The sequence below is a fragment of the Drosophila albomicans genome, chromosome X (genome assembly GCF_009650485.2).
Source record: "Drosophila albomicans strain 15112-1751.03 chromosome X, ASM965048v2, whole genome shotgun sequence".
NCBI lineage: Eukaryota > Metazoa > Arthropoda > Insecta > Diptera > Drosophilidae > Drosophila > Drosophila albomicans.
The window spans coordinates 30,891,776-30,910,864 of NC_047627.2; the positions used below are offsets into that span (position 1 = coordinate 30,891,776).

At 35.6% G+C, this 19,089-nt stretch overlaps 1 protein-coding gene across 2 annotated transcripts; it reads left to right on the forward strand.

Moving 5' to 3' along the window:
• The first annotated feature begins 4,854 nt into the window (after nt 1-4,854).
• LOC117568096 (innexin inx1) lies at nt 4,855-18,846 on the forward strand. 2 transcript variants are annotated; one of them, XM_052004019.1, is made up of 7 exons: nt 4,855-4,974; nt 5,210-5,800; nt 12,369-12,804; nt 15,362-15,469; nt 17,220-17,375; nt 17,448-17,800; nt 18,559-18,846. In XM_052004019.1, the coding sequence occupies exons 3-7, from the start codon at nt 12,556-12,558 to the stop codon at nt 18,779-18,781; spliced, it is 1,089 nt and encodes a 362-aa protein (XP_051859979.1). In that variant the 5' UTR covers nt 4,855-4,974; nt 5,210-5,800; nt 12,369-12,555; the 3' UTR covers nt 18,782-18,846. The 2 variants fall into 2 exon arrangements, with proteins under 2 accessions (XP_051859979.1, XP_034104372.1); XM_034248481.2 differs by having other exon boundaries at nt 4,877-4,974; nt 5,445-5,800.
• Nucleotides 18,847-19,089: the final 243 nt, after the last annotated feature.

A 19,089-nucleotide genomic window follows, 5' to 3' on the forward strand; every position in this document is an offset into this window, starting at 1 on the left:
GCCTCAAAAAGCCCACACGTACATCGTAGCGTAATTGAAACGATCCGAACATCAGACATCAAGCATCAAGTTGTCTTTCGGTTTTGCTTTATATGGTTTATGCCCCATTTCGGCATCGTTTGCGTCCTCGTTTTGTGGCATGATCACAGCACAATGCCACAAAACTGTCACCACAATGTTGAGAGTCTTTCCAGTCGTTGTAAAGCGGTTTCTGTTTCTCCCCCCACTCAAGTGTTCCTTGTCCCTTGTTCTCAACTCATTTCGTGTGGAAACTCAATAGGCGCATCGATATCACCAAATCATCTAATACTACACTTAAGTAACTCGACTCTCAGTGGGTCTGGACTGTTGAAATTTGGTATGGCGACTACATAACAATTATATTAACTGATAACACAATAACAAAATATATCCCTAGACAGCATCAATGTGCAACAAATTACATTTTATGTTTTATGGGTTCAAAGCATAATTCTCTAGAAACATTCAATTATTTCCAGCAACACTTGAGAGCTCTAAAAATAGCTGCATTAGAGTCAAGTTCATGGAAAGTGCACGGCTTCGGCGATAAAAAAAAAAAAACATAAGCAGGAAGTTATATCATGCCCCCTTCGAACAAAATATTACCATGAAATACATAAAAATTGCAATAAAACTGAAATTTGCTGATTAGAATAAATATTTCTCATATTTGCGTTGAAAGTCATTAAGAAGTAATCAAGAAAAATGAAATGTGTTATAAAGTGAGAATGATTTTGAAATGTTATTTATTTAAATATATTTGAAATATAAGCGAGATATATGTATATGAAGTTGTTTTCCATAATCAGTATTTGCAACTTGCTGATTATGTAAAATATTAAAAAAAAAAAAAAAAATGCATGGAAATATAAATCGAGTAAACAAAATTTGCTGATGATAATGAAAAGTAATTGTAGTTTTAATTATAAAGCAACATTATATGGAAATCTGATCCCTGATCAATAAATTTATACATACAAGTTCAGCTTTGTTAAAACATTTAATGGAAATAATTTAAATCAAATGTGGATTAATAAAATGTGAATAGGTAAAATGAGCAAGTAGGAAGGCTACAAGCGAGTGTACTCGACTGTGAGATACCCGGAAAAAGACTGTAGTATATTGAAAGTCATATTTGGTATATCGATAAAATGCTACTTTCGAAACATGATATATAACTCAAAATGTAGCAGATTTACTAAATAATATACCGCAAAATCACTACAATATACCGAAGACCATATTTGGTATATCGCAATACATATATATATCATAAAGATCAAAATATATCATATTACCAGCCTTAAATTACTTCTACAATTATCTTTTTACTCTATGAATTAAAATGTTGGATCAAATATCATTTCAAATATCGCTTTAAGTGTTTTTTCAATACTATAGCTTATCCTTTAATATATCTATATAGTATATACTAATTTAATACTGCCTTATACCATACATGGCTGCTGGTTGGTTTTTTTTTAGTACCATTCGTTCCCTATGAATAAAAATGTTAGATCAAATGTCATTTCGAAGTGGAATTTCAGTATTTGATCTTATGCTTTCATAGATCTATTTAGTATATACTGATTCAATACTATTTAATACTGCACATAGATCTTAGCATTTTTTTAGTATATACCAAATACCATTCGTTCCCTATGAATAAAAATGTTAGATCAAATGTCATTTCTAACATGGTTTTAAGTTGAATTTCAATATTTTATCTTATGCTTTCATAGATCTATTTAGTATATACTGATTCAATACTATTTAATAGTGCACATGGCTCTTAGCATTTTGTTTTTAGTATTTACCAAATACGAAGCGAAAGAAACAATAAATCTGCAAAATGTCCTCTGCCTACGTGACTAATGCAACGATCTGCAGTTGCCACACATGACTTGCAGTGTGTGTGTGTGTGTGTGTGTGTACGTGCCACATCCATCTGTGGCATGCAGCCCTTTTATGTGTGTCTGGCACACATGGTGGCAGCGCCTCGCTTGCAGCGTTGCAGTTGCACTTTGATCTTCACATTTGGCGACGGCATTAATTGAAAAACGAGCCCATTTCAACTTGCCACGTCGCCACACACAAACACAAACACACACACACACACACACACAGCGAGAATACATAAAAAAGGAAGCTGCGGAAGCAAAGCAGCAAAAGGAAGTTGTAATAAAGGAGCAGCTGCTCTCTCTCTCTCTCTCTCTCGAGTGCAATTTATCAGAGAGAGAGAGAGAGAGAGAGCGAACGCACAAAGAGAGAGCCTTGAGTGAAATGCAGTTTGAGTGCATTGCAGGATGAGCGCACAAAGGAATGCCAGATAGGGATGGCGTGTGAGTGAGTGAGCAAGCGATACGCACTCATAAATCAATGTCACGTATGCATTGCGTTTCGTTTCCACCCGCGCGCACGTAGCACCCACAAAGTTATCGAAATGTTTATCGGCTTGACGTGAGACGCGAGTGAAAGGCCAAAAGAAACAACTCGACAACAATCAAAAAGTCGAGCTCAAGATCGTATGGAGCATGTAATGACAGGGCACTCGAATATTATTTTAAGCTTACGAAAGTGCGCGTCGTTTATTATAGGACCATTAAAAAAAGGCCAAGACCGAAAGCAACAAACCCCGAAAAAAAACACCTTAAATTAAATGAAATAAAATGAATTGTATACAAAAAAAAATACAGAGCAACACACGAGCTCGCTGCATGACTTTGCTGGAAGCCAGTTAAAAAAAAAAAAAGGGAAGCTCGACTTGTTTTGGGAACCAAAACCTTATAAATAACACGACAACGACAACGACTGCGACTGTGTGTAACTGTAACTTGAGCGTCACCATATTGCATGACTGATGAACCGGGTTTTTTATTATTTTTTTTATTTTGGTAATTCAAAACAGCGATAGCGTCGTTTAAACTTTTAAATAATGTCCCATATCAACTTTTCAGGCATTGATCTACTAGCTAAACCAATTTTATTGACAGTACCAAGAGACTAAAAACCAAAACAAAACTATGCATCGTTATATCATTTGTCATTTGGTTGGTCTGGCGTTACTTCCGTTCTTTTTAAATAGATAAGCATAGAACACATCGCAAGTAGACTTCGCTAAAATTGAAAGAGAATTCAGTTCTTAAGTTTCTAAATAATTTATAGAGTATTTTAAAGCCGCATATGGCAAAGTATAAAATTTTTGAGAAGTATTTTCGGTTATTTTCCACAAGAGAAATCCTAAAGTAATTTATTTAAATAAAGACTACAATCGGTGTGCCAATTAAATTGAGTTAAAACAATCTTTATTGAGTTGTCTTAAACCGAAAACTAAAAACAAAAGTTAGGATTTGTGGTTAAGAGTTTGCATACAAATTTAAATTGAATAATTGAAGACTTTTTTTTGTAAATTAAAGAAAATTAAAAAAATATTGTTAAAAATAGAAAATATAAAAAAAAATTGTTTAGATTAGAGTTCTAATATTCTTTATGTTAGTTTATCGATAGTAAACTGATGTACGAAAACACTAAAAACAAAAATTAAGATTTGTGGTTTAAAGTAATTTAACACTTTTTTTTGTAAATTAAACAAAATTAAAATAAAAATAGTTAAAAATAGAAAATATAAAAATAAATTGTTTAGATTAGAGTTCTAATATTCTTTATGTTAGTTTATCGATAGTAAACTGATGTAAGAAAACAAGCAAAGCACACACTATGCTAACATCCTTCAATAATAATCAATAATCTTAAAACAAGGATTCCTTTAGTTGTTAAAATTTGCGAAAGAAAGATTGCAGAGGATGATCCAAGAATCGAAAACTATTAATCGATAGTTAATCGATTATTGAAGTCTCTTGATGATGAAGTTTTAAGATGATGAAGATGATCAGTTGAGAGATGATGAAGGAAATAAGGTTAGAATGAGTGTAAGAAAGATCTTTTGCAGGGCAATCGATAGTCAACTCAGCCCAGTTGAAGTTGAAGACCAAAGAATATGGTTAAAGCAATAAACAAAAAGGAGGTGGGGGAATTAAACTCGCAAGCATTTGAATTTCCAGTTTTTCTTCTTGGCCGAATAATACAAAAAGCGAAGAAAAAAAAAGAGCTTACCTTTCGAAATGTTACCAATGTGGTTGGCGTGACTTAAAAAAAAAATTGGACACAGAAAGCAGAGGGCATAAAGCGAACGCAAACGCAATAAGAGAGAACATCATGAAATTCGAGGCATTCACGAAAAGAATAAAAAAACAACAACAACTTACCTGTCCCTACCAAACCCAGTCCCTCCCCCTCCCCACTGCTGCCCAAGCAACTCCCACCACAATTACCAAAAAAAAAAAAATCAAATAAAATAAAAGAAGTCAAGTAATCACAAAAAAAAATAAATCAAGCAAAATCAACAGCGGCTCAAGAGAGAGGCGAGAGGCAGCTAACACATGTATGTGTGTGTATGTGTGTGGTGCAATTGCTGCTCCAAATTTGTTCAGTGCGATCAAAAAGAGCTTAATGCGAAGCTTTAAGTACGACATATGCACAGCACACAACTTAAACTCGCACGCAATTGGAACGCAGTGGAAACCACTCGAAAGAGAGAGAGAGAGCAACTGGAGTTGATTTGAGTTGAGTCTGAGCATCAACAGCAACGGCAGCGCCTCAGACTCTGTGCAGAGACGAGCGCGCACGCACACCCAGAGAGTGAGAGTGTGAGAGAGTGAGAGAGTGAGAGCAAGCAAAGAAGAATGAGAGAATGGCTTTGCATTACAAACTGAAGCTGAGTTGAGTTCGAAAACCGTTTTTGAGCGCAACACGGGAAACAAGACGAAACGAAACGGCAACGGAACAACGAAAAGCAAGCAGCGACAGTCGACAACGGCGACAGCAGCGTGTGCTGGGCTATGCTCACTACAAAAGCCATTCCGCAGCGCACAGTCAAAGCGAGCTCAAATCTTTGTATATTTCTTCTTACCTACTGTTTTACGTATATATAACATCTACTATTTGATATATATATACGCATCTATATAAATATATCCATATATATATCTTTGTGTGCTTCTTTGGTGACGGTTTGAGTTTGAGATACACAACAACAACAACAACAACGATAACAAGAGCGGTGCTTTTTTTTTTGGTTTTCAATTTTTTTTTTTTGATTTGCATTTTTTTTGTTTTGTTGGTTTTTTAGTTGCGCGGTTTTTGGATTTTCATTTTGGGTTTTAGTTGCGCGTCTTTGGCTGCAGCGATTGCAACGCGACGCGCGCGTTTTACGCAGCAATAACAACAACAACAACTGCGTTTATATTTTACGTGTAAACAATAATCGACAAAAATTCCAACAAAACACAATTCAAATACAAATACAAAAAAAAAAAAAGAAATACAAATACAAACACAAAATTCAAATACAAATAATTCAAAAGACAAAAATAAATAAAGCGAATAAAGAAAAGAAAAATAAAAATAAAACGGCGCGCAGCAGCCCTGCAACTGAAGAAGAAACAACAACAACAACAACAAGAGAAGAAGAAAAAAAAACCCTCAGCGAGAGAACCTGTTCTGTTCCTGTATGCGTGAGTGTGTGTGTGTATGAGTGTGTGCGCGTCGCTGCTTATGCAAATTCGTGAACAACAACAACAGCAACAACAATACTCACACACCTGGCAGCTGATTTGCAGCAGCCAAAGCACACAATGAAAGTTCAGCTTCAGCTGCTGTGACACGAACAACAACAACAACAAGAGCGAGCGAGACCAACGCAGAGGATTTCGTTATTGTCGTAAGTCATATGTACATTCCTTTTACACTGTTTCTTCTAATGTCGCAAGTGGGTGCTTAAATGGGAAAGAGGAGTGCAGTTGTATGATGATAAGCCTCTCTAAACACAGATTAGCACGGTTGTTGTGCAATGCCGAATTCCAATTGGAATCGCACGATCAACTAGAAAGCTTTACTTTTTACTCAGATCTCTTTTTTGTGTTGTATTTGTAATACTCATTTCAACATCTGCAGCCAAAGATGGTTCTCATATGTTCGCTCTCCCCTCCCCACTCCCCACTCCGCACTTTATTCTCTACCCAACGGAAATGGTCAATTGAAGCTGCACAGAGACAACGCAACGCATTGTTCTCTGTCTGTCTACCGGGAAACGCAAACGTTTTGTGTTTGTCTGTTGTCCCGTTTCTCTCCCGAATGAGCTTCGGCTTCGGCTTTGGCTTCGGACAGCAGCTTCAGCTGTGACTTCGGCTTTGAGTTCGGCTTCCCGTACTGTCTGATTATGTGCACGCAACTTGCGGTTTTTTTTGTGTTATTTTCACCGGGTAAGAGAGGGTGACAGGGAGAGAGATGGAGAGCGAGGGAAGGGGCGGAGGGCGGTTTGATGAGTAGACGCTAACACAGCAATTAGTCAGTGCATTAGCATCCGCCGCTTTGAGACGTCAGCAGAAAGACAGAGACTCCCACTCAAGGGTGACCAAATATACATATTTTTGCCTTTTGCTGTTGCTAATTGAAAACATATTTGCGGACCCAGTACAACAATAAATACAAACTTGTTGATGACTTATGTTCGGATTTATAAAAGTCAGGTTTGTTTGTATAAAGAAAACGTTGATTTAAGTTGAGTTTAAGTTTACTGCTTCATAAAAGCTCTATCGAAAACGGGAATTCAAGTTTAGATTTGATATTACAGACAATAAAAATAAAGCAAATAAAATTATTAAATTATTGGTTTTAAGTTATATTTTGTTTTTAATCACTAATTTATATTGGTGATTAAGTTTGCACTAAAAAATAAGAGGTGGAATAACTTTAAGAGTTTAATGCACTGATTAATAGTCTGATATTCACTTTATTATATTGTTTTGTTTGTCAAGTTTATCTTTAAATTAAATTTGTTTGATGGCAGTTTGTATGATTTTTATGCTAATTATGTATTGCGGAATATACTTTTGATTTAGATGTACAACATTTAAATTAATAATTCTTTCAAAGTTTGATACTCACTTTATTATATTGTTTTATTTGCCAAATTTCTAATTAAATTACATTTGTTTAATGGAAAATAAATACGTTTTTATGTCAATTATTCAATGCAAACATGAAAAATGTTTATTTAAGCATCAAATTTTCTAATAACTTCAAATGTATTATTAATTAAAATTTTTTAAATGCAAATCAAAAATATATTCCTTAATAAATATGTAATTTACATAAAAAATTGAAATTCAAAAATTGTACATTAATAATTCTTTGTGAAAGAATTAGAATAAGAAATTTCAATGCATAAAAATCATTTTTCATATTCACATTTTAATTTAATTTAAAAACATAATTTATTATTATAAACAATCGAAATAAATTGACCAATCGGTATTCTAAGGTACTCTTGTGACTACCCTCGTTGGCTATAATTGAAGTTGGTGCCAGCTGCCAGCGCAGCAGAGTCATAGAAGGTAGCTGAACAAAGCGAGAATGGTAGAGACCGACTGATGAGTGTGAGATAGAGTAAAAGAGTGAGCAATGGAGTGGCAGAGGGAGAGGAAGAGGGAGAAGGAGGGGAGAAAAGGTAGCTCAGGTATGTAGGTAGGTAGGTAGGTAGGTAGAGGGAGGAGGAACTTCCGGTTTGGCTGGCGACTTTTGGACAGCTGCTTACCAACAACAGCAAACAATGCAATTGCCAAATGCAATTAAGCAAATTCATTTGTTTCAACGTTTTGTGACGTCACAAGCAAAATGAATAACTGACTGACTGACTGAGTGAATGAGTGACTGAATGCATAACTCACTGAATGAATGACTCGAGTCTATTCGTATTCATGTTAAGGTTAAACGTGTAAAGTTGTACACATTCTAATTGCATTACGAGAAAACCCAACAACAACTGCTGATGAAAATCAAGTTTAAGAGACTGCAGACATCATAAAAAATAGCATGACTAACCGCTACCCTGTAAATGCGAAAGCACTTAAAATGGACATGTTCTTAATTAGTTAGAGATTGCTCATCACATGCAGAGCAAATTAAATGTAAAGCTGGCGAAGAATGTCGTGTATTAGACTTTAAAATACCCTGTAAATTGATGTTATCTATCTTCTGATTACGATAATTCAAATTTTGTTGTCACTGTGAAGCTTCTCTTCAAATGTGTCAAATATATTTAACGAAATCGTAGATACCTCTGATTCTGTAATATGCCCTGGGAATATGAAGTTATTCCCAAGTTTCACATTAGCATATTTTGTATTAAGGCTTAGGAACTGGAAATTAGATAAATGCAGCAATTAAAATGCAATTACAAAAGTGAGAGGAACTAGTAGATAATCTATAAAATTGCCAATCTATACATTTATCATGATTTAAGAAGCAGTAATGCGTCAATAACGACATCTAAAATTTATTATTTTGCTTACAATTTTTACATATTTTATATTGTTTAAATAGGAAATATGAAATACATTTTTGCACTTTTTAAAGCCCATTTAATTGTAATGTATCTTTCAATTATCATTTATAATTAGCGGACCATACTTTGTAGTAGACAACTATTTTCTAGAGAAACCCCATTAACAGTGTATCATTTGCATACCCTGTAAATGGCCGATAGAGAGTAGTTATACTGTACTTGCATACCTCGTTTAATGGTCACTTAGCTTAAACTTATTTTCCACCTAACTTCCACATTGTTTGAAGAAACGAATGTGCTCGACTGTGAGATACCTACTACCCATTTTGAATAAAAGCAAAGCAGAAATACTAAAAATATACCAACGTTTTTTTTTTTTTTTGGGTATAGTACTACATTCAAATTATACGATAGAAAGCAAAACAGTGCGGCATCAAGTTTAAAATATGCTTAATTAATATATCACACTAAGAATATACTAAAGGCTATATTTGGTATATTGATAATGTACCAAAATATACCATAGAGTGCAAAATATACCAGATTTTTAGATAGGGAAACCACGGATCGTAGTACGTAAGAAGAATATATAATATATACTTTATAGAGTCTGACAAACTTCTTCCTTCTACCCTATGTGTAGCGGGTATAACGATTTGTGTATTTTGAATTGTTGCTACCCATTTGACTGTCAGTTAATTGTCATTTGCAAAATAAACAAGTAAGAAAGCTACAGTCGAGTGTACTCGACTGTGTGATACCCGCTACCCATTTTGAGTAAAAGCAATATATTTTATGGTATTATTCTCAAAATATACAAAATTTAATGCAAAAATACTAAAAATATACCAAATGGCATATGTGGTATTTATTTAATAACTTCGACAATTTGTATCTGATCGCAATCAAATTTTCAGGAATCATAAATACTATAGTTATTACTGTATATACCAAAATTCGTAACTCTAGCTTGAAAATTACGCTTGTTATTCGATTTTTTTATTTGCGGGGGCGGAAGGGGGCGTGGCAAAACAAATTTGAAACAAACTTTATCTGCGTGCAAACATAACAAATGCCGTCGAAAAAAAATTATAGCTCTATCTCTTATAGTCTCTGAGATCTAGGTGTTCATACGGACAGACGGACAGACAGACAGACGGACAGACGGACATAGCTATATCGTCTCGGCTGTTGACGCTGATCAAGAATATATATACTTTATAGGGTCGGAGATGCCTCCTTCTACCTGTTACGTACATTTCCTGCCGACACAAAGTCATAATACCCTTCTACCCTATGGGTAGCGGGTATAAAAACGAAACAGACACGTAAAAGGCATTTAATACGTTTGCTCGGTGCACTTTTGGCGACCTTTGCAACGCGACACCTGCACATCGCACATCTGCCCCACAACACTTCTCTGCCCCTCCTCATCCAACACCTCCACAATTTGTGCATATAAATTGCAATTTTCGCACATAACATTTGCTGAAACGAAAACGACGACGACGACGACGACGACGGCTGCTGTCCATGGCCTTGGCAATGAAAAGCTTAGCAATGAGTGCAACTATGGGGAGGACAGCAGCAGAAGTGGGGAGCGGGGGAGGGGGCGGTGGTTGCTGTCGTGGTCATTGTTTGCCTGTTGTGGCAGCTGCAGTTGTTGTTAATGTTGTTGTGGTTGTTGGTGTTGTTGTTGCGGTTAATTGTTGTGGCTGCAGTTTTATTGCCTTGTTGTGGCCAGCGAAGCGTGTGGCGAAAATCTAAGCGAAAACAAAAAAGTAAAACAACAACTAAAACAGGAAAACGCTGGATAAACAACAACAACAAAATGGAACAGGAGAGGGTCTTTTTTTTTGGGTGGGTTATCAACTAGGGGTCAACTATGAGTATTCATGTCGGGTATTCATGTCACTCACACGTCAAATTGTGCAAGGAAAGAACTTTGGGGAGGTGAGAAACGTTGCCAGGAAATCATTATCTTTAAGTTTATTCCCAATTAAGTTCTAAACTCTAGAACAAATATCTTAATTAGTTCAGTTTGAAATCCAATTCTAAGAATTAATTTTAGTCAACGTTAAAACGTTTAACTTTCTCTCTGACTTTAAAATGTAGTTCCAAGAATTTTTTTAAGAAACGTAAAGTTTTTTTATAATGTAATTATTCTTATGGTGACTTTGCTAGTTATTCTTAATACTAGTTAAAACTGAGTTAAATTAAATTTAAGTTGAGTAAAACAAGGGTTCATCAGAGAAATCTAAAAGTTGAAGAGCAGTTTTCGACTATCTCCAAAAGTTATTCAGCTTAGTTAACATTTTAAAATGGAGTTAAAAATCTTGAATTTGAGTTAACATTGTAAAGCTTACAATACATCTTCATGAAGTATAAAGACTATAGTAAAATGTACTCAGAAAGGTAAAAATGTTGAATCACGATTATATCTTATATCAACATTTTTGTAATGATCGAAAAAATCTCAATTCAAGATCTAATTAGGTTACAACTCCTAAAATTTTATTATATAAAGTTTTCTTCGAGAATCTCGATCTTTAATCTTAATAACTGTCTAAAAATAATATAGGAGTGTTTAAAACTTATTTGACATTCCAAACGACACTCGAAAAGCTGAGCTTAAAATAGCAAATAGTAAAATCAACATAAAGTCGACGAGTAGTTGGCAAATAGAAATAATTGATTGAAAGCAAATATAAATATTTGATTGATTATAATGAAATGTCAGGAGACTAATTGCATTCTAATGTAGCTAGTGAAGCTGAAGCTGACTCTGACTCTGCCTCTGAATGCAACACAATTGTGATGTGTACAAATGTGGCGCTTGGGTCAAACGTGCAACAGGCAGCTAGAGATCGGTGTGGCATCGAGAGTGCATTCAACTTGCCTCGCTTGAGTTGCGCTTTACTCGATGCTTGGATTCGGTTCGGTTCGGTTCAGTGTGTGTGTTTTAGGTTCGAGCCAGCGAGTGGCATTTGGCAAGTGGAGCAAATGGCAATTGGATATTTAAATGGGTGGCGCATCAATTTCTCAGTGCAGCTCGCATTGACTTTAATTGAAATTGAAGCTGTCTGCAGATTCTATTAGTTGATTTATGTTTGCCTTGTACTGTTCTTCTTCTGCTGCTGCTCATTCTTAAGAGAAAAGAAAAGAAGAGAGAGAGAGAGAATAATAATGCCCCCAACCGAGCCGCGTCGTAGTCATGTCTCCAGTCTCCAGTCTCCAGTCGCGTGTTTGACTTGTGATAGCGTCGGAGAGCACAAACAACGCACTCGAAACGAAATTTACATTTTTCGGCCGACTTCAATCAGTTGCCCGACACGTTTTCCAATCAAGCAAATGTAGTGTGCTGCCCCCGAAAGATACGCAAACGATACGCAGATACATAGACTTAGATAACTACACTCGACGAACAACTCAAGGCAATTCTCCAGTTCGCAAATTGATGACATTAAAACAAAGTGTTGTGAGTGTTGTGAAAACGTGTACAAAATCAAAAATTACTTACTACATCTATTTTTCAACTACTCTCCAAAGTCTCCACATTGAATTCTGTTTGTTTAATGTATTTTTATATGCTGAAATCATTAAATAACAGTTTTACAAAAGTCTACACTACTCTCCAAAGTCTCCAAACGGAATCTTATTTGTTTAATGTAAATTTATACGCTAAAATCATAAAATAACAGCGTCACAGAAGGCTAATCAGCAACTCTCCAAAGTCTCCACAAACTAAATTTTTTGTTTACTATATTTATTATCATTGCTGAAAGTGATAAACTAGTTGGGAGTTCTTTTTAAAGCAACATAAGGAAGTCTCCACAAGTCTCCACACTGCAAAACTAAGTTTTTCCCTCAGTACATACACACAATAAGTTCATGTTTACTTCTTGATTAATTGTAACATCATATTTTGATCTTATCATTGCAGTTGTCATTTGGATATGCATCGCTTGAACAACAACAAACGAAAGACAAAGAAACGCGCAATAATTTAACGCCAATCAATACAATACAACGTTTTACAACACTGCCATTGCCGCAGTTTAATACTCGCCTCAACTATTGAATCCTAAACTCCTGAAGCCTTTAACCGCTGTTACTTCAACTGTGCCAAGATGTATAAGTTATTGGGTAGCCTGAAGAGCTACCTAAAGTGGCAGGACATACAAACGGATAATGCCGTCTTTCGTCTCCACAATTCCTTTACCACCGTACTGCTCCTAACCTGCAGTCTGATCATTACGGCCACCCAATATGTTGGTCAGCCGATCAGCTGCATTGTGAATGGCATTCCGCCACATGTGGTCAACACATTCTGTTGGATTCACAGCACTTTCACCATGCCCGATGCGTTCAATCGACAGGTAAGTCTCCACAACTCTACAATGCTTGAAAACGAAGTATATAAATACGCATTGCAAATCTCAAAATCTACATTTAACTTTACAAAATGTAGAATATATGAATTTTCAAATTCTATAAAAAAAAGGTCTCCACTGGCAATTGAGAGTGAACTAGGTACTAGAATTTGTAAACTTATGCAAATCCTAATTTAAATTAGGCTTTAAAGGCAACTCTCCACAAGTCTCAACCAGTCTACACTTTGTTTTAGTACTCATTGTATGCAGTTTAGTGGAAAATGTATTTGTAATATGCAAAAAAAGGTATTTTTAATACATTTAAATATACACACATAAGTCTACACATGTCTCCACTTTGATTTAGTGCGTATTATATGCAGTTTAGTGGAAAATATGTTCGTAATATGCTTAAAAAATATATTTTTAATATAATTAAATAGACCATACATAAGTCTACACAAGTCTCCGCATACATTGTGTTGCTTAACATACTTGGTAAAATTTGAAATCGTGTTCCATTTCATTTGCGGCAGACTTGACATGCTGTAATGGCAATCTACACAAGTCTCCACTTACAAGTACACGAGGGAAGAAAGCGCCCCGAAGTGTAATTACAATCATACAAAGTCTACACATGTTTACAGTGCTGCGAAAGACATGCTAAAGAGACCTCCAGCAGCCGTAGGCATTTTATGCCTCGCTTCGATAACTCTTTTCCCCCAGTGGAGAATAAAGAGTGAAGAATGGAGAATGGAGAATGCTGTCTGTCATGTCAGGCACTCACGTAGTCTGATCACGTACATTGTCGTCGTCGTCATTTGTATGATATGTAATACATGGCTTTATAAATCGTATACGCAACAGACAATACATAAATATGTGCATATTTATGCTGCGGCTATAAAGCAATTATAAACTGGGCGTTGTTGGACGCTGTCGGTTGCTCGGATCCCGATTTAAATTGCGCTCCTCATGTGACCCAAAACGCAAACGCAAAAATTAAAAACAAAAAGCCTAAAAAAAATAAAAAAAAAAACAAAGACAGCCAAGAAAAGGAATCAAAGGAGAATTGCAGAGAAGCTGAAAAACGATTAACAACGACACACGAACAAAAATTGAATACCCCGCGGGAGCGCAGACGCGACAGCGACAACAACGACAACGAGAACGATCCCAATCCCAATCCCCTCAAGTCCTCGATTCCCGGTCCCGATCCCGGACTTGTCTCATATTTCAACAGGGGCAGGAAGTGGATGTGGACATCGAGACGATGAAACCTTGCCAAATTTCGTGGAACCATCACAAGACACTTGGCATATCCTTATATAGAGTACGCCAGCTACAACAATGCATTTGTCATAAGAGGACGCAATATAATGAAATGAAAGCCATTAAGAGAAAAAAGCGTTCCATTTTGTATTAAATAATTCGAACAGAGCTAAATATTAAACGTAACAGCAGCATTAGTTCTTAGTTCATTAGTTCTAATTCTAGTTTCTGCCTGGTATACAATAGATGTAATATGCACTAAATTCTTTACTGACACTTTCAATAAATTTGCATAACATAAGAAGAGACTAGTTTCAAGCGATACATTCTCATTAGACTTTTCATTATTTGTCAGAAGAGAACTCAAAATAATGAAATGAAAGCCATCAAGAGAAAAAAGCGATCATTTTTATTTAATAATTCAAACAGCGCTTGATATTATACTTACATACAGTAACAGCAGCAATAAAGACTCAAGCGATACATTCTCATTAGACTTTTCTTTATTTGTCAGAAGAGAACTCAAAATAATCAAATGAAAGCCATCAAGAGAAAAAATTACTTAATCAATTAATTTTTTGATTTTAATAATTCGAACAAAGCTTGATATTATGCGTAAAACTACAAGAAATTGTTTACAAGTTTATCATCAGAATTTTCATTAGTTTTTAATAGCAAGTAGACTGCCTGGTATAAAATAGATGTAATATGCAACAAATTCTTTACTGACAATTTCAATAAATTTGCACAGCATAACAAGTGATTATTTTCAAGCGATAGGAAAAATTCTCATTAGACTTTTCATCAGTTTTTTTCAATCTCATTTAGTAGCAATTATTGCCTGCTGAAAACTTAATTTAATATGTATTGATTTATTAAACATACCTTTTATTAAACATACCAAATATTAAGAGATTATTTTCAATCGATACAAAATTCCATCTCATTTAATGGCAGTTACTCTCTCCTATAAGCTTGTAAAAGAAAAATATCTTAAAAAAAAAAACTTTTCAAAAGAAAATGAAACTCAATTGTTGTGTTCTAGATTTCATATCAAAATAATGAAATGAAACCGCTTATAAATTATTGTTATCAGTTGTATTTCTGTTCTCATTACTGCTTTCATTGCTGCTTCAAAACATTGAATAGCTTAACAAGCTCTATTGATGCGGTTTCTTTATGCGAAATACAAAAAAAAAAGCACACTATCTCAATTGCAAAAAAAAAAAAAAGTCTATAAATAAATGTGGACTCCACTTAATTGAATTATACTCATTTAATTTGATTGCAGGTTGGTCGCGAAGTGGCGCATCCCGGCGTTGCCAACGATTTCAATGACAAGGATGCCAGAAAATATTACACCTACTATCAATGGGTGTGCTTTGTGCTCTTCTTTCAGGTGAGTCTCCATCTCCATATCTCTCTCTCTCTCTCTTTCTCTCTTTCAATTTTCTCATTGATCTTTTGCACTAATTGGAATGTCCAAATCAATTGAATGCCAATCAGCTGAAGCATTGATCATAAATGAGGCCTAGAATCTTGGCAAAGCGAAGGGATCACGATTGTTTTTTTTTTTTCGTTTTTTTGTTGAGCTCGTGGTCTCAATTGACACGCAGCTGCTCAGTCACATATATATACTATATACATATATATATTTATAGTCTCTCACACACTCTTGAGCTTTACTTCAATGAGGCTTAATTGAATGCGATGCGTGTTATGTCCACAGCATAGTGAAGCGGGGGCAGCTTTGCTCGCGGTGGGGCTTTGGGGGGGAGGGCAAGAGTGAGGGGTCATTGTATTGGCAAGCATGCTCAATCAAGCATGATTGCGCGCCTGTTGCGCAACGCTCAAGTCAAAGCCAAAACAGCAACAGCTGCTAAACACTAAAACAACAACTAACTAGAGTGACAACAATTTGTTCACAACTTGCGAAATACCAAAAAAAAAATGTAGATTCATATGTTTAATGACTTGCTAAAAAGCAGCAACAACAACAAGAACAGGTGAAGACGCATGTCAGCTTTAAACATTAAGCGACAGTCGTGAGTGGCGCTTCAAACAGCTTTAAAGCTGACTAAAAGCTCTCGATTAATGACAGCTGCTGCTGGCCACTTGAAAATGTCACAACAAAGTTCACTTAGAAGGCAGTAGTTGCTGTTTCAGCAGAGTAAAGTGACTTTGAAGAGCAATAATAGCTTAAAAGCTTTCCATAAATCGTGAATGTCGCTTCGAGCAGCTTTAAAGCTGAATAAAAGCTCTCGATTAATGACAGCTGCTGCTGGCCACTTGAAAATGTCGCAACAAAGTTCACTTAGAAGGCAGTAGTTGCTGACTTTGAAGAGCAATAATAGCTTAAAAGCTTTCGATAAATCGTGAATGGCGCTTCAAGCATCTTTAAAAGCTCTCAATTAATGACAACTGCTGGCAAACAAGTTCAAGTAGAAGCTGCTTACTAGACAGTAGTTGCCGTTACAAAGGACTAAAGTGACTTTAATGAGCTTCAAAGCTTTCAATAGAGCGCATTCAACATTTAATATAGAATAAGTTTGTTGGCAAATTCAAGTTTAAAATTTAACAAGAAAAGAGTAAATATATTTAAAATTGAAATGACCAAGCAACAATTGCAGAAAAGCTTTAGATTAATGTGAAAACTATAATTGAAACCGACTAAAAGAAAAACTTAAAGCTTTAGATTAATGAAAAAACTACATTATATGGCTCAATTAGTAATGATTAATAACTTAATTCAAATTAATTTTCATAATATATTAAGAAATTGTTTTTTCCGTTTTAATAATTATGCAATAAAATTAATCTGCATTACGGAAGTTTATACAAAGCCTAGACATCCTCGGAAAAGCTTATTTAAGCAGTAACTTTATAAGCAAGCTAGCTCTGAGCCGTAAAGCTCCTTGACATGAAGTAGTATTAAAATCAAAAGCTTCACGCGACAAGCTCTTAAATCGAACACTTTAAAGGCTAAGCTGCCTAAAATTAAAGATCATCCAATACAAATTTGAATTAAGCAACAACTTGAACGTAAAACCCCTTAAAATGAAAAAAAGCTTTCAACGCAAAAGCTCTTAGCTGTAAGCACCTTAAAATTTGATTTTTTTAATTCGTAATTCTCTGCTTTCGTCTCGTAGGCCATGGCCTGTTACACGCCCAAGTTTCTGTGGAACAAATTCGAGGGCGGTTTGATGCGTATGATCGTCATGGGATTGAACATAACGATCTGTACGCGTGAGGAGAAGGAGGCCAAACGCGATGCGCTGCTCGACTATCTGATCAAGCACGTCAAGGTAAGTGCCTTAAATCTAGAGTAAACTAAACTGAAATTTTAATCCCTAATCGATTTTCTTTCTCTTTCGCAGCGTCATAAACTGTACGCCATTCGCTATTGGGCATGTGAGGTGCTCTGCTGTGTGAATATTGTGGTGCAAATGTATCTGATGAATCGCTTCTTCGACGGCGAATTCATCTCGTATGGCACCAACATTATGGGCCTTTCAGATGTGCCGCAGGAGCAGCGTGTGGATCCCATGGTCTATGTCTTTCCACGTGTCACCAAGTGCATATTCCACAAGTATGGTGCTGGTGGCTCCCTTCAGACGCACGACTCTCTCTGCATTCTGCCGCTGAACATTGTGAACGAGAAGACGTATGTGTTCATTTGGTTCTGGTATTGGATCCTGCTCGTCCTGCTCATTGGACTGATGGCTTTCCGGTTAGTAATCGAATTGGGTGAATGGGGGTTAAATTAGTAAATCACAAATTACTTCCTACATCTGTTTTAAAAAAAGTCTTCACTACTCTCCAAAGTCTCCACATGAAATTCCATTTGTTTAATGAATATTTATATGATAAAATCATAAAACAACAGTTTGACAAAAAGTCTACACTACTCTCCAAAGTCTCCACATCAAATTCCATTTGTTTAATGAATATTTATATGATAAAATCATAAAACAACAGTTTTACAAAAAGTCTACACTACGCTCCAAAGTCTCCACATGGAATTATATTTGTTTAATGAATATTTATATGATAAAATCATAAAACAACAGTTTTACATAAAGTCTACACTACTCTCCAAAGTCTCCACATGAAATTATATTTGTTTAATGAATATTTATATGATAAAATCATAAAATAACACTGAGACCAAAGGCTAATCAGCAACTCTTCAAAGTCTCCACAAACTAAATTTATGTTAACTATACTTATTATCTTTGTTGAAAGCATTCGAATGCTAATTGAAAGCTCCTTTGAAAACAACATAACGAAGTCTACACAAGTCTCCACACTGTGTCATAGAAAACCAAGTAGTAACTAAAACTTTCTCTAAGTGTATACACACAAGTTCCTTTTTACTGATCAGTTAAAGCTGGGATAACTTTAAGTACTTCAAACAGAAATTGAAGAAGAAAATTCTTGCGACTTTATAATTATAAATTCCTCTTTCTACATTTCTACACTCGACAGTGCCTGCATCATCTTTATGCCCAAGTTCCGGCCACGTCTGTTGAACGCCCGCAATCGCATGATCCCGATGGAGATCTGTCGCTCGCTGTCCCGCAAACTGGACATTGGAGACTGGTGGCTCATCTATATGCTTGGTCGCAATCTGGATCCCGTGATCTATAAGGATGTGATGAGCGAGTTTGCCAAACAGGTGGAACCCTCGAAGCACGATCGCACCAAGTAATCGAAGCGAATCAGCAACGAAAAAAGAAAATAATACAAAAAAAGAAAGAAAGAATGGGAGAGAGAGAGAGAGAGAGAGAGAGAGGAGTGGGAAATATGCCTTTTTCCCCGCGTCGGATTATATTCATAATTATTATTATTATTATTTAGCACAAATCATGACAATTAGTTGAAAACCAAGCAAACTATAATTTCCCTAAATTCTTAATCAATGATCACAACTCGAATCAACCGCAAATTCGGCATCATTTTCAACAACAACAACAATTGATTTCCCTTGAATGAAAAACGAATTCAAATTATATATTT